Source organism: Gymnoscopelus microlampas (genome assembly GCF_963454915.1).
Source record: "Gymnoscopelus microlampas genome assembly, contig: SCAFFOLD_64, whole genome shotgun sequence".
Classification (NCBI taxonomy): domain Eukaryota; kingdom Metazoa; phylum Chordata; class Actinopteri; order Myctophiformes; family Myctophidae; genus Gymnoscopelus; species Gymnoscopelus microlampas.
The window spans coordinates 117,886-131,373 of record NW_028155631.1 but is presented as its reverse complement, the minus strand read 5'-3'; the positions used below and the strand labels follow the sequence as shown (position 1 = coordinate 131,373).

The 13,488-nt window shown below is 42.6% G+C and overlaps 1 protein-coding gene across 1 annotated transcript in view; it reads right to left on the bottom strand.

Annotated features, from left to right (window-relative positions):
- The window catches only part of LOC311041355 (actin-histidine N-methyltransferase-like), a 72,144-nt gene that overhangs the window by 39,334 nt on the left and 19,322 nt on the right, over nucleotides 1-13,488 (bottom strand). Inside the window, exons 4-6 of the mRNA XM_084086267.1 lie at nucleotides 6,773-6,921; nucleotides 5,068-5,140; nucleotides 4,269-4,525 (exon numbers count right to left, since the gene is read on the bottom strand). Of these exons, the coding sequence (XP_083942393.1) occupies nucleotides 4,269-4,525; nucleotides 5,068-5,140; nucleotides 6,773-6,921 (479 nt within the window). The remainder of the gene's footprint in view (nucleotides 1-4,268; nucleotides 4,526-5,067; nucleotides 5,141-6,772; nucleotides 6,922-13,488) is intronic.

The following is a 13,488-nucleotide window of genomic DNA, read 5'->3' as shown; positions in this document are numbered from 1 at the left end:
CCAGACGTGAGATCTCAGCGTACGGTAGGATGAAGCCCACGTCAGGATATATTGATAAATGCCGAAAGGTGCGGTGATCTCGCCGTACGCCCATTATTTGGGCTGCACCGCGTTGATAAATGAGGGCCACTGATCCTTGACTTGAGACAAACAGAACATAAACGGAGCTACCGTTTGTCCACATCTTTGGCTGAGGCTGTTGCAATGCTCCAACCGATTAACGACATGTGACATGAATGGGAGGTGACAAATTAATATTCACATACTACCGGTACCATCTAAAGCAGTGGTTCTCAACCTTTTCAGGCTGCAGCCCGCCAAAATAATCATATTTTAACTAGGGGGGGGGCAGAAGGAGGAAGACATGAACCTGAATGGAATTGTAGGAGTTGAGGCATTTCATTTAGTTTGACTCCACAGATACATTTCGTGATCGCCGATCTACAAGCTCACAGCGCCTTGCGTTGTACGGCGGCGTGAGCTTGTAGATCAGCTATTTTATAAATGTTTGCCTCATTCTTATATTATTTAATTTGGCCAATGTTTGACCAGTTTTTATAGTATAGTGTATTGATAACTTTTGATGCAGTAATGGTCTTAAATCCTTAAACTGTCCCTTTACTGTCATCTGAGAATCTGGGTGTACTACTGGACTCTGACCTCCGTCTTCAGGCCCAGGTAAAAAATGTGGTTCGTACCTGCTTTTTCCACATAAGGAACATACATAGAATCAGACCAATACTTTCCACCCCTAACCTTCACAAAGTCGTTAATGCCCTAATTTCATCCCGCCTAGACTATTGCAACACCCTATACTCCACTCTCAGTAAAGGCTCCATACACCGTCTACAATTAATACAGAATCCCGCGCCAGACTCATTTACTGGAACTAGGAGATCTGAGCACATAACCCCGGTACTGGCGGCACTGCACTGGCTGCCTGTAACTTTTAGAATAGATTTTAAGATGTTATTGTTAACTTTCAAAGCTCTTAATGGCCTGGCACCACAATATCTTGCTGACCTGCTTGATCCCCATGTGCCTGTCGGCCGCCTAAGGTCCTCTGACGTGGCCCTACTAGATATCCCTACATCTAGGCTGGTGACCAAGGGTGATCGGGCCTTTGCCGTCAGGGCCCCTAGACTCTGGAACAGCTTTCCTTTGGACGTTAGGGTTAATAATTCCATTGCCATTTTTACAACCAAATTAAAGACCCATTATTATAGAAAGGCCTTTTTAACCTCCTAACAGCAGAATGTCGGTGATTCTCCTTTATGCTGTTGTGTGTTGTTGTAAATTGTTTTTATTGTTCACTGTCTGATTTAAAGTTGTTAAAGGAGGAGTTCACCCAAAAAATGACTTATTTTCTATCAATTGCACACCCTATGAAGCCTTGAATCCATGGATTATTTTTTGTTTTTGTCGCATTCCTAAGCTAATAATTTGATTCCCGTCTCCTACCGGCTAATGTATCCGGTAGGAGACACAAAGTAGATGATTTGTGTCTCCTACCGGAAATACACATGGTCATCAAATTATTCTTGGGTGAACTCCTCCTTTAAGCACTTTGTAACATTGTTTAAAAAGGTGCTATATAAATAAAGTGTATTATTATCTGAGGACCACCCTGGGGTGTGAGAACCACTGATCTAGAGCATTTTGTTCTCAAAGAGGTACCCAGTTAAATTTGTATCATAATCAGTTTGCACTTTAACCCTATTTTATATGAAAGCTGTTCAAAACTTGTTTAAAAAAGAATTGGGGGGAAACGATTAACAATTCATCTTTTATGGAGGTTCCTGTACATATTTGGCCGTGGAACTCTATCAGAACATATTTTTTGCCAAGGACCCCATACTAAATTTGTGTTTAAAAAATATTCCACATTTCTCAGATGTGTTCATATGTTTTTTTGAAAATAACAAATGTAAATCTGCTGAGCAGTAAATCTTGGGATCACGTTATCTCCTGGTTCTGTGTGGAAAAACAAAAACGATGCTCAGTGCAACACTAGTCCAATGTCTCCCCCTGCCGGTCAGGTCGTGGTACTGCACACGCACCGGTTCCTCTGCCCCCTCTGTGTGTCATTGCTGGCTTATCAGGAGGAAAAGTGTGAAATTGAGTTCAAGAGGCCACTTTGCTCGTTCTCTCCCTCCACTCCCTTCATCACCTCCCCTGTTCTCTCTCTCTCTCTCCACTCCCTTCATCACCTCCCCTGTTCTCTCTCTCTACACCTCTGCAAACGTCTTAACTTGATTCCTCTGGCCGGACATGACACCACGGCTGACAGGTAGGGGCGAGAGGCAAGACACAGAGACAAGACAATAGAGAGAGAGAGAGAGAGAGAGAGAGAGAGAGAGAGAGAGAGAGAGAGAGAGAGAGAGAGAGAGAGAGAGAGAGAGAGAGAGAGAGAGAGAGAGAGAGAGAGAGAGAGAGAGAGAGAGAGAGAGAGAGAGAGAGAGAGAGAGAGATGAAGAAGGGACCCCCCTGTATACAATTGTGTTGCAGATGTTTAACTTTTTCATTTACTTCGTAGAAGGCTTCATAGACTTGTTGGACGGCACTATCATCAGTGTGAATGAATGCTTTGTTAACGTGTATTTTCAGACATTTATCCACTTAAACACCTCAGTACTCAATAAACTTGACCCTTTTTACCCTGTAGCCTACACCAATCTCTTTGCCGAAAACATAGCAGATCTACAAGCTCACAACGCCTCGCAGCGCGAGGTGTGAGCTTGTAGATCTGCTCCCCCACCCCTGCTGAAGACTCCTGCCCTAGAGAAAACGGTAACCAAACTGGCCTATCTTTTGAAATGCTGCCAACATTAGGATGGACCAAATTCCTTCCGGTCAACCCAGCCAAGAGTGTGGTTTCAACTGACCTCTACCCTGATCTGAGCTGTACGTACGGTTACCAAGTCTGAGCCTTGAGACGAACAGGGACAGATGATGGTGGAAGTAGGCCTGTCACAATTATTACATAATCGTCTTATCGCAATTATTTGAGATAATAATTATGTTTGCATCATCGTCATAATCATTTCCATGTTGACAAATGGTCATACATTTTCAAATATAAAAATAGCAGAAATAGCAGATCTACAAGCTTACAGCGCGTCACTTCGTGACACGTTGCAAGCTTGTAGATCTGCTATTTCTGCTATTTGTACATGTATAAAATGATTAAATATGCCAATAATGTCTTTGTATATTTAATTATTTGTCATATCTCCCCTGTGCAATTTTTGATTACGAAGCCTAGAAGGCAAACGGAAATAAAACTTGTATTCATATGTTCCAATGTTCAATGGCAGCCCGAGGTGGAAGCACTAAAAAGTCAGCTCAAACGTGTGGCGAGACGTGGCATGATGACACCGTCAAACCAGGAGCACTTGTATAAACCCACGCCACGCGCAAAGTGCATTTCTTTTGAGGAACTTCCTGGTGTCCCAATGTCCTGTGAGAGCAATACTCTTTCACTGTGTAGCTGTGTGTGTGTGTGTGTGTGTGTGTGTGTGTGTGTGTGTGTGTGTGTGTGTGTGTGTGTGTGTGTGTGTATCGTCTCTGACGGGTGGAAACCTCATGTCAAAAACGGTCCATTCAAATTCAAAAGTAGCAGATCTACAAGCTCAAAACTTCACGCCACCTTTCGAGCTTGTAGATCTGCTACTTTTGATGCTTCTGTGTGACGCTGTAATATGATCAAGTAGGCCGTTAATTAACGAAAAAATACAAAAAGTAATATATCGTTGCCGTCTGGCAGAAACCTCCTATCTCCATATTTGATGTGTCAGAGAGAATGATACCTGGGCACTTCAGGAGAGACTACCCAAATAACATTCTGGAGCACTCGACTGGTCTGCACATTATTATTATTTTGCAGGGGTGACTGAAGCTTTTGTCTTCCCGGGACCCAAAGTGGTGAAAATAGCCAATTTACAAGTGAGCTTGTAGATCTGCTATTTTCACTACTTCTAAAGTTTTTTAAAAATGTATTTTTAATGGAATTCTGATTTTGTCATGAATAATTGTGAAAAAATATTTTGGAATATATATATATACATTTTTTAATAAGTAAAAAAAGGGATATTTACTTGCGAGTCGCAGGAACCAGCCTTAACCTAACCTCAAAACCACGCCCATCTGGGCGAAACACCTGGGAAAGAGGGAAGCCCCGAGCCCTTCTACCTTCAAACTGGCTGACGCGCGCTGGACGTTCTCTTTGTAGATACTATATATTCCGCGTTGCGCTGCGCGTCACCCACCTGCACCACCTTGTAGAAGTAGGCGTACTGCCGCGCCGTGTTCTTGTACTGGCTCAGCACGTCCTGCAGCACCTGCGTGCCCAGCAGTTGGCGCACCTCGTCCTCGTGGTAGTAGAGGGGCGTGCTGTAGTGGAGCGGCAGGCTCCTGATGTAGGGCAGCCAGTGGGAGGCGGGGTCGGCCCGCTCGCACAGCAGGTGCAGGGCCAGCGTCACGTTGCCCATGGCCTGCAGGATCCTGTCCTGGCTGTACAGGGGACCTGGGGTGGGGGTGGGGGGGGGGGGCGCGGTTAGTGTTGTCTTGATTTTTTAACTAAGAGACACCGAGTGCCGCTGTATGAGCTTGTACATCTGCTATTTTGGGGGGAAAAAAGTGTGAAAATGTGTGCAAATCTTTGAATACATATATATATTGAACTAACATCTTTGCTTCTGGGGGGTCCCTGGAACATCATATTTTGAGACGGGGGTCCACGGCCAAATACATATCATTGTGGGGGTCCTTAACATAAAAAAACTTTGAGAACTACTGATATTATAGCAACATAAGGTTTCTCAAAAAACTGTTAGGATTTAGAAGACATTTGTAGAATCCCCAGAAGCAAAGATTTGAGTTACAAATGTTTGCTTTAAAAAAATATATAGCCTATTCAAAGATTTACACAAATGTTCACGATTTTTGAATAGCCAAAGAAATCTAAAATGACAGAGATGCGTTCCCGGATTGAATGGGTTAATGAGCTACGTTCAGCAAACGTGAATGGATAGAACACAAGGCTAACCCTGTGTTAGCAATGCTCACCCAGGACAGAGTTCTTGGCCGACTCCACGGTCATCAGCATCTTCCTGGGGATCCACAGGAACAGCTCCTCTGCCTGCGCGCACACACACACACACACACACACACGTATTACTATACTTGTGATTACATTAACATTTTGACAGTGAATTTATGAATACCATTTTTTTTTGCCATTTACCATAAGCCGAAAAATAGCAGATCTACAAGCTCACAACACATCGGCTATTTTCCGGTGCGCGACACAAGCGCACAACTAAGTATAAATCAGGCATAATCTCTAATCCCTAAACCTAACTTCTAAATGCCTAATCCTAACACTAACCCCAACCTGAATCTTTTTTTTGTCCTAATTGTAAACCTCATCTATACCTATATGTTTTTTTTAGTATAGTAATGCAAACACACAGGCAAAGTGTAACCGTATCAATCCATTGAGACTGGGAACGCATTGGTTTCATTTTAAGATTGCTTTTTCTTTTTTTTGGCTATTCAAAAAGTAGCAGATCTACAAGCTCATAGTCACAGAGTGCCTTCTCCGCTCCCTCCATTGGCTACCGGTTGCTGCCCGCAAGTACAAAACACTGATGTTGGCCTACAAATCAACCAAAGGTATGGCACCGCCATTTGTTGACCTGGCATCCTATAGTTTGTATAGTTTCAATGTACAGATTATTGTTTATATTACGTTTAGACTGATGCTAGGTTCTTGGTTTGTCTATGATCCTAGATTACTGAGCCACCGTCTCTATGCATTTGATGTATGCTGTATGTGTTTACCTTGCTTACTGTAAGTCGCTCTGTATTAAGGGCGTCTGCTAAATGCCTAAATTGTAAATTGTACTTAACCTGGAACTGTGCCGTTTTTTGATTTGAGCTAAAAAGCATTATTTTACACTTTGGCTATTCAAAAATAGCAGATATACAAGCTCATAGCGCGGCACCGAGTGCCGCGCTACGAGCTTGTAGATCTGCTATTTTTGAAAAATCTTGAAAATGTGTGCAAATCTTCTGAATATATATATTTTTAAAGCGAACATTTTTAACTCAAATCTTTGCTTCTGGGGGTCCCTGGAACAAAATATTTTGATGGGGGTCTGCGGCTAAATGCATATAATTTTGGGGGTCCTTGACATGAAAAAGATTGAGCACCACTGATATAGAAACATATGTTTTTCAGAATACTGTTGAGATTTAGGAGACATGTAGAATCGGCTTCAGGTCTCAATTGGTTAAGAGTGTAAGTTAGTAAAAAACTTTGGTGTTGATTCGTTAATATATAAGAGCGAGAAAAAAAATTGCCTCTCGATTAATCGATGAACCTAAATGAGCAAGATTAAGCGGTTACTGGTTCTGAATATCGGTTTACGATACGTTTTCAATTAACCCATTAAGACCTGAGGCCGATTCTACAAATAGTCTCTGTCGGGTGAAACCTCATATGTCCAAAACTGTACTTTTCGGGATTCAAATTCAAAAACAGCAAAAGTAGCAGCATCTACAAGCTCGAGGTGGATCTGGCTAGATGCTTTTGTGTGCCGCTGTAGTATGATCGGGTATAATTTACGATGCAGCCACCGTGGTGCGTCCAGCTTTGTCGAGTGTCTAGTGTACAGTATACTGTATATATAGATAAAAAAATCACAGAAGCTTTCCCGGTCTCAAGGGTTAACGGCCCAGCAGCCCCTTTGTTCATGGTTTGTCTCACCTTGATGTCCTTGGTGGCGCGGAGGCCGTAGCCCTCGTCTCCGAAGCAGGCGATCTGGAAGCCCTCACAGGAGGCCCCACACTCCTGAGCCCAGGTCATCAGATCTGGGAAGGAGTCCTCCCTGCTGCCCTCAAACTGCACCGAGATGCCTGGAACACACACACACACACACACACACACACACACACACACACACACACAGGTTTGTATTACTATACCTGCGAGCAGTGGTGTAACTAAGTACATTTACTCAAGTACTATACTTCTACTCACCTACATCTCAGACGCAAATATTGTACTTTTACTCCACTACAATTATTTGAACGCTTTAGTTAATAGTTACTTTGTAGATTTGGATTATTATAACAAAACATACATTAACCACTTCAGCCCTATATACATTTCGGCCATTTGAAAATAGCCGATCTACAAGCTCACAGTGCGTCGCGGTGTGACGCATTGTGAGCTTGTAGATCTGCTATTTTAAAAAGATTTTTACACCGTTGAAAACTTGTGAAACGGGACATTCTGCATACAGAGTACTTTTACTTTTGGTACTTTAAGTACATTTTGATACCAATACTTTTGTACCTTTACTCAAGTACATTTTGAATTCCGGTCTTTTACTTGTAACAGAGTATTTCTACATTGCAGAATTGATACTTTTACCGAAGGACAACGAGGACATCGACATTTAAGAATGGCAAGTTTATGAATGCCATTTTTGACATCGTTATCCCTAGGCCTAAAGCTAAAAATAGCAGATCTACAAGCTCCCAACGCGTCGCAGGTTCTAGATCGTCTCTTTTCACTACTTTTGTACTTCACCATTGTATTATGAAGAATAACACAGGGTTAAAGTGGTTCATCAGACTAAGTGATTTAGTCAATTATAACGAATATTCAGATATAAGTCGGTCATTGGTTCTAAATATGAATTTTGATATATGTGACCGCTTACAGTGTTTGGGTACAGAACTCGCAAGTTGCCAAACGGCCGAAAATGGGGAATAAAGTTAGATTTTTATTTTTTGTGTTTTTCGTTTTTTCCCATATTAACACAGTTCGAATGTTGAAGAAGGTTTGTATTCCACCAGAAAGCCGTTAAATAGTCATTAAATGGTTACAATTACATTGTGAACATGGCTCTGTTTTTAAGAGAGTTTCCGTGCGTATTTTGGGGGTTGAACAACATTCCAACCAGAATTTGCATAGAGTTTCGATTGGCCTGGCTAGTCATTGTTCTCCAGTTTCACGCACCAGAGTACCGCCCTTAAGTAGCAGCGTGTTTCTGTCAGAGAGTAAACACAACAGCATTCTTCATGGCTAGTACAACACGTTTAGTAAAAGCCTTGAATGGAGGAACTGGGACAGGACAGGACAGCATTCTGGAAGGATTTATTTTGGACTTCATACACGGTGGCAGTGACTCTGACTCAGCGACAGAGATGGGAAAAGTACTGACATTCTGTACTCGAGTAGAAGTACAATTACTTGTGTAAAAAACTACTTTGGTAAAAGTAAAAGTACTCATTCAAATAATTACTCGAGTAAAAGTAAAAAAGTACAGGCTCTGAAATGTACTTTATGAGTAAAAGTAAAAGTATTTTTACCGGATATTTCTGTGCAAAGCCAATTGTACCCCAAGGCTATTAAACTTAAAAGATCCCCACCAAACACGTCTTAAAACTGGCCCAGGATTGGTTTCCAAACTGTGATGTGACGAATCATACAAGTAGTCGACCCAACTTTTGAAATCAATAAGTGGTTCTCAACCTTTTTACACTGAGTACCACCTGAGAACATATTTGCTTCTCCAAGTAGGCTACCACCATTATGACTGATGTTAAAATACAGTAGCGTAGTCCTACCCCATCCTATTCAGCTAAATTGTCGAATGTTTATGCATGTTCTAATCATATAGACTTTACTTTAGACCAGGGGTCTTCAACAGGGGGTCCGGGACCCCTAGGGTCTAGGGTCTACAACAAGCTCACAACGCCTCCCGCTGCAAGGCGTAGTGAGCTTGTAGATCGGCTATTTTCGGCAAAGAGGTTTGGTGTAGGAGGGAAAAGGAGCAAATCAAGTACTAATAAGTAGACTATTGAAGGTTTTAAGTGGTTAAATGTCTGAAATTAATTAAAAAAAATCACACCCAGTGTGAAGTGGGCGGTGTGTGGTCATCACAACATGACTCACTTTTAAAAAAAAGGATAAAAGCCTTTTTAAAGTCCATACTGCTATTCATAGGGCTGCACATGTGTCATGTGTTTCGCTAGCCAATCACAGTCCTAAATTTGTAAAGTCAGCCAATCACATTACAGTTAGTGGTGATGACACTAGCTGTAATGTGATTGGCTGACTTTGCAAAAGTATCAATTTGCATTAACAATGGAAGGGTTAGGGGGTATACACATGTTTTGGTCGGTGTCCAAAACTCACTTATAGGGGGCGGCTACACCGCCCCAAAAATCACACCCAGTGTGAAGTGGGCGGTGTGTGGTCATCACGACATGACTCACTTTACGGCGGCTACACCGCCCCAAAAAACATGAATTTACACAACACTGATGACAGCCTAAGCAATCTATGACATCTATGAAAATGTTTAATCTGGAACACAATTTTATACAATATGTAGTGGGAGTCCCTGCTTCATCTCTCTCAGCTAATTGGGGTCCCTGCTTCATCTCTCTCAGCTAAGGGGTCCCTGCTTCATCTCTCTCTCAGCTAGGGGGGTCTCTGCTTCATCTCTTTCTCAGCTAAGGGGTCCCTGCTTCATCTATCTCTCTCTCAGCTAGGGGAGTCCTCACTCCCTAGTGGCAGCGGTGGCCTAGTGGTTAGAGGGGCGGCCTTGATACCGGAAGGTCCCTAGTTCGATTCCCCAATTCATCACATCGATGAATCATGAATCACCGCTGAATAGCCCTTGAGCAAGGCTTCCATGCAGGGTCCGGCTGGAAACAAGTTTCGTACTTAGTCCGACACCCTGGGTAAACAACAAACTTTGCTTTGCTTTTACTCCCTCCTTCATCTCTCTCTCAGCTAAGGGGTCCTTGGCCTGAAAAACGTTGAAGACCCCTGCTTTAGACCATTTCCCCCCATCTTTTTTTTTTTTTTTTTTACAGTTTGAACAAAATAGCCAATACAATACTGGCTACTTCAAAGTAAACGCACGCGCGCGCGCACACACACACACACACACACACACACACACACACACACACACACACACACACACACACAGCTAACAAGCTATTGCAAAGCCAGATATGACCGAAAAGTTGTGCACCTGAAGACCATGTAGACTTTTTTTTTAAACCAAAGCTACAGTTGTGCGGACCTTTGGCTTTACACACACAGAGTAGAACTACTTTTAGCCAGCATCATGATATAATTAATAACCACTCACCTAATGCTTCGGAGGTTCAAAAATAACGCACTTCCAACGTGTTTAAGTCACAGGAGCATGGTTTCATATTGTTAATATGACGTTTGGCCCAAATCTGCGTTTATAATCCACGTGAGTTCATGTTTACATTTCCCCCCCGGAGTCTTACAGATCAGCGTCATGGTGGCAGCAAAACAACACACTTCCTCTAAAAACGATTTCAAAATAAGAGCATATGGTAATATGATTAGTCAACACTAGCTTTATTTTTTAGTCTAGTTACAGGAAGTAGACATTTGCAGTAGGCCTATGTTACACACCGGTGTGTGTGACTCACTCTGGTGACGTTCTACCCTGCGAGCGTCGCGACTGCATGGATGAGCGCTTCTTTTAATTTGATCTGCCGCGCAACATTAATATTTAGCATTAAAACTAAAGTACTTGTACTTCGAGCCTATTTTGAAAAAGTACTCAGTAGAAAGTACTAGTACTTGTGTTAAAATGTAACGGATAAAAGTAAAAAGTAGTCAGAAAAATAAGTACTCAGTAAAGTACAGATACTCGAAAAAAGTACTTCGTTACAGTAACGAAGTACTTGTACTTCGTTACTTCCCATCTCTGCTCAGCGATCACGGACGAATCCGACTCTGAAGATGAAGACCACAACATTGTTTTTGATCAAATCAACAGCAGTTTGTGTTCTGACAACGAGGACGATGAAACCGGTGGGACAGCCGCTCCCGGTGGCGTACACGTCGGAATTGGCCCGCTGTTACTATGTGCAGAAGTTAATAATGTCGCCGTGGACAATGATCGACCAGCAGAAATGGAGAAGATTAGAAACTTTGATTGCAAATGCGAAAAGAGATCCAAATCCAAAGAGAACGTAGAAGGGCTGCATGTTTCGTGCAGTCAACAACTCGATCCAGACATGATTTGGGAGACCAGGACGGACATGGCATCATTGTCGAAGGACCAGAAAGACATGGTTATTTTGGGGATTATAAAGACGTGTATGAATGACTCAGAAGTCACTCAGTCCACCAAGAAAGTGAATAAGAAGCGACTGATCAACAGATCAACGTACATGGTGAACGCCGTCGTGGTGTGTCGCGCTACATTTTGCTTCGTCTATGGGTGAGTTTCAGTTTATTATTATTGTCTTGTTTATATTCAGGGGCTAGTCTCTGAAACCAGTGTGTTTATGATGCCTTTAGAAAGACGGAACAGAAAAAAAAGAGCGAGTGTTTTGGTTTTACACTGTGCTGTTAGCAGCAACATCCGGCCTAGACGGACACGGAAACAGTTAGTGAACGTTATGCATGTGTATGGTGTAAATAGCGGATACAATGGGCGGGCTCTAGACCGGATCCAAACGCTGAACAGTAAATAGAAACCAAGCATACAGCCACGTACAATCAACATCCGGTCTAGACGGACACGGAAACAGTTAGTGAACGTTATGCATGTGTATGGTGTAAATAGCGGATACAATGGGCGGGCTCTAGACCGGATCCAAACGCTGAACAGTAAATACAAACCATGTCTCCATGTATTAAATGACGTTGTTAGCTGCTAGTTTGTAACCAAGTGTTTGTGTTGTTGTTTTGTCCAGGATCAGCAACAACCTTCTCCATGCCCTTAAGAAACACTACAAGGAGAATGGTTTAACACCACGCCAGAGAAAGAAAGGCCCAAGGACAAACAAGAAATTCCTGACTACTGAGGACATCAAAAGTGTCCTGACATTCATCACAAACTATGCAGAGGTCCATGCCATTTCCCTGCCAGGTCGACACCCTGGTCACAAAGATTACAGTTTAAAGTTGCTGCCAAGTAATGTCACCAAAGCCTCAGTGTGGCGTCTCTACAAAGCTGCTATGGAAGATGGTATGTGATTATTCTTTATTTGTTTTAATAAATAAATAAAAAAGGCACTGAGCTTGTAGATCTGCTATCTTTTTAAATATTTTGCTTGATTTAAAAAAAAAAAAGTATTTATATAATTTTTGAATAGGGATTAAATAGTTTATAGGATGCACCCATGTACACAGCCCATTTTATTAAATCTCATACTCTCTCTCTCTCTCATTACAGGGCAACGTGTTGTTGGTCTCGGATGCTTCCGAGGGCTTTGGAGGGCGATTCTCCCTCAGGTAACAAGCATCAAACCCAGGACCGATCTGTGCTGGAAGTGCCATGAAAACAACTACCAGCTAAGCCGAAGTGTCAACATAAGCGACGAGAAGATGGCAGAAAAGCACCAGGAGCAAATCGATCACCTAGCACTTGCTCGGAAAGAGCGAGAGTTATACCAGGAGATGACGGCTGCCTGTAAGAAGATCTGTGCGGAATGGCAGCTGTCTCTTGGCCCCTCCACGCCTGCAAGCAAGGACATCACAATGCACTACAGCTTTGATTATGCACAACAGGTAAGAATCTCTGTGTGTGTGTGTGTGTGTGTGTGTGTGTGTGTGTGTGACATTCTGTTTTTCACATGGGCCTGTTATAGCCTTTTTGCAAAACATATTTTTTGACAGCACCTACAGATTTTGTCAAAACATCACACAATGTTTGGATGTTGATTTTAATGTATATATCTTCTATCTTTTATCTCTCCTTCTCTCGCAGGTGCATTACCCTTCTTCTGCTCTTCAGGTCAGCCCATTGTTTTTTCTCACTGCACGCAAGTGTGGCCTCTTTGGTGTCCACTGTGAAGGGCTGACGAAGCAAGTGAACTACTTGATCGATGAAGGGATGGCATCAGGAAAAGGCAGCAACGCTGTCATCAGCTACATGCATCATTTTTTCAACAACTATGGAGTTGGAGAAGCAAACGTGGACCTTCATTGTGACAACTGCAGTGGGCAAAACAAGAACAACTATGTGCTGTGGTACTGTGCATGGCGGACGATTCACAAGCTTCACAAGAAGCTAGGCGTCCACCTCCTGATTGCCGGCCACACCAAGTTTGGCCCAGACTGGTGTTTTGGACGCTTCAAGCAAGTCTTCAGGAAGAGCAGAGTGGACACCTTAGCAGACATTGCTACGGTGATGACTAAGAGCTCTGAGGTGAAGGGGGTGAACGTCTCCCAGATTGTGGGACATGAAGATGGCACAGTGCTGGTTGAAAGCTACGACTGGCAGCAGCATCTGTCTCCCTACTGCCGCAAGTTTCCACAACTTAAGAGCTACCAACACTTCAGGTAATTATCATGGTCACTGTATTAGCTATTCTATTCTATTTTGTGAAAATGATGTGTTGTAACAGTGGACAATATTCTTTTTTTAAATGTTTGCTTCTACTCTATTACAGCTTTGATGC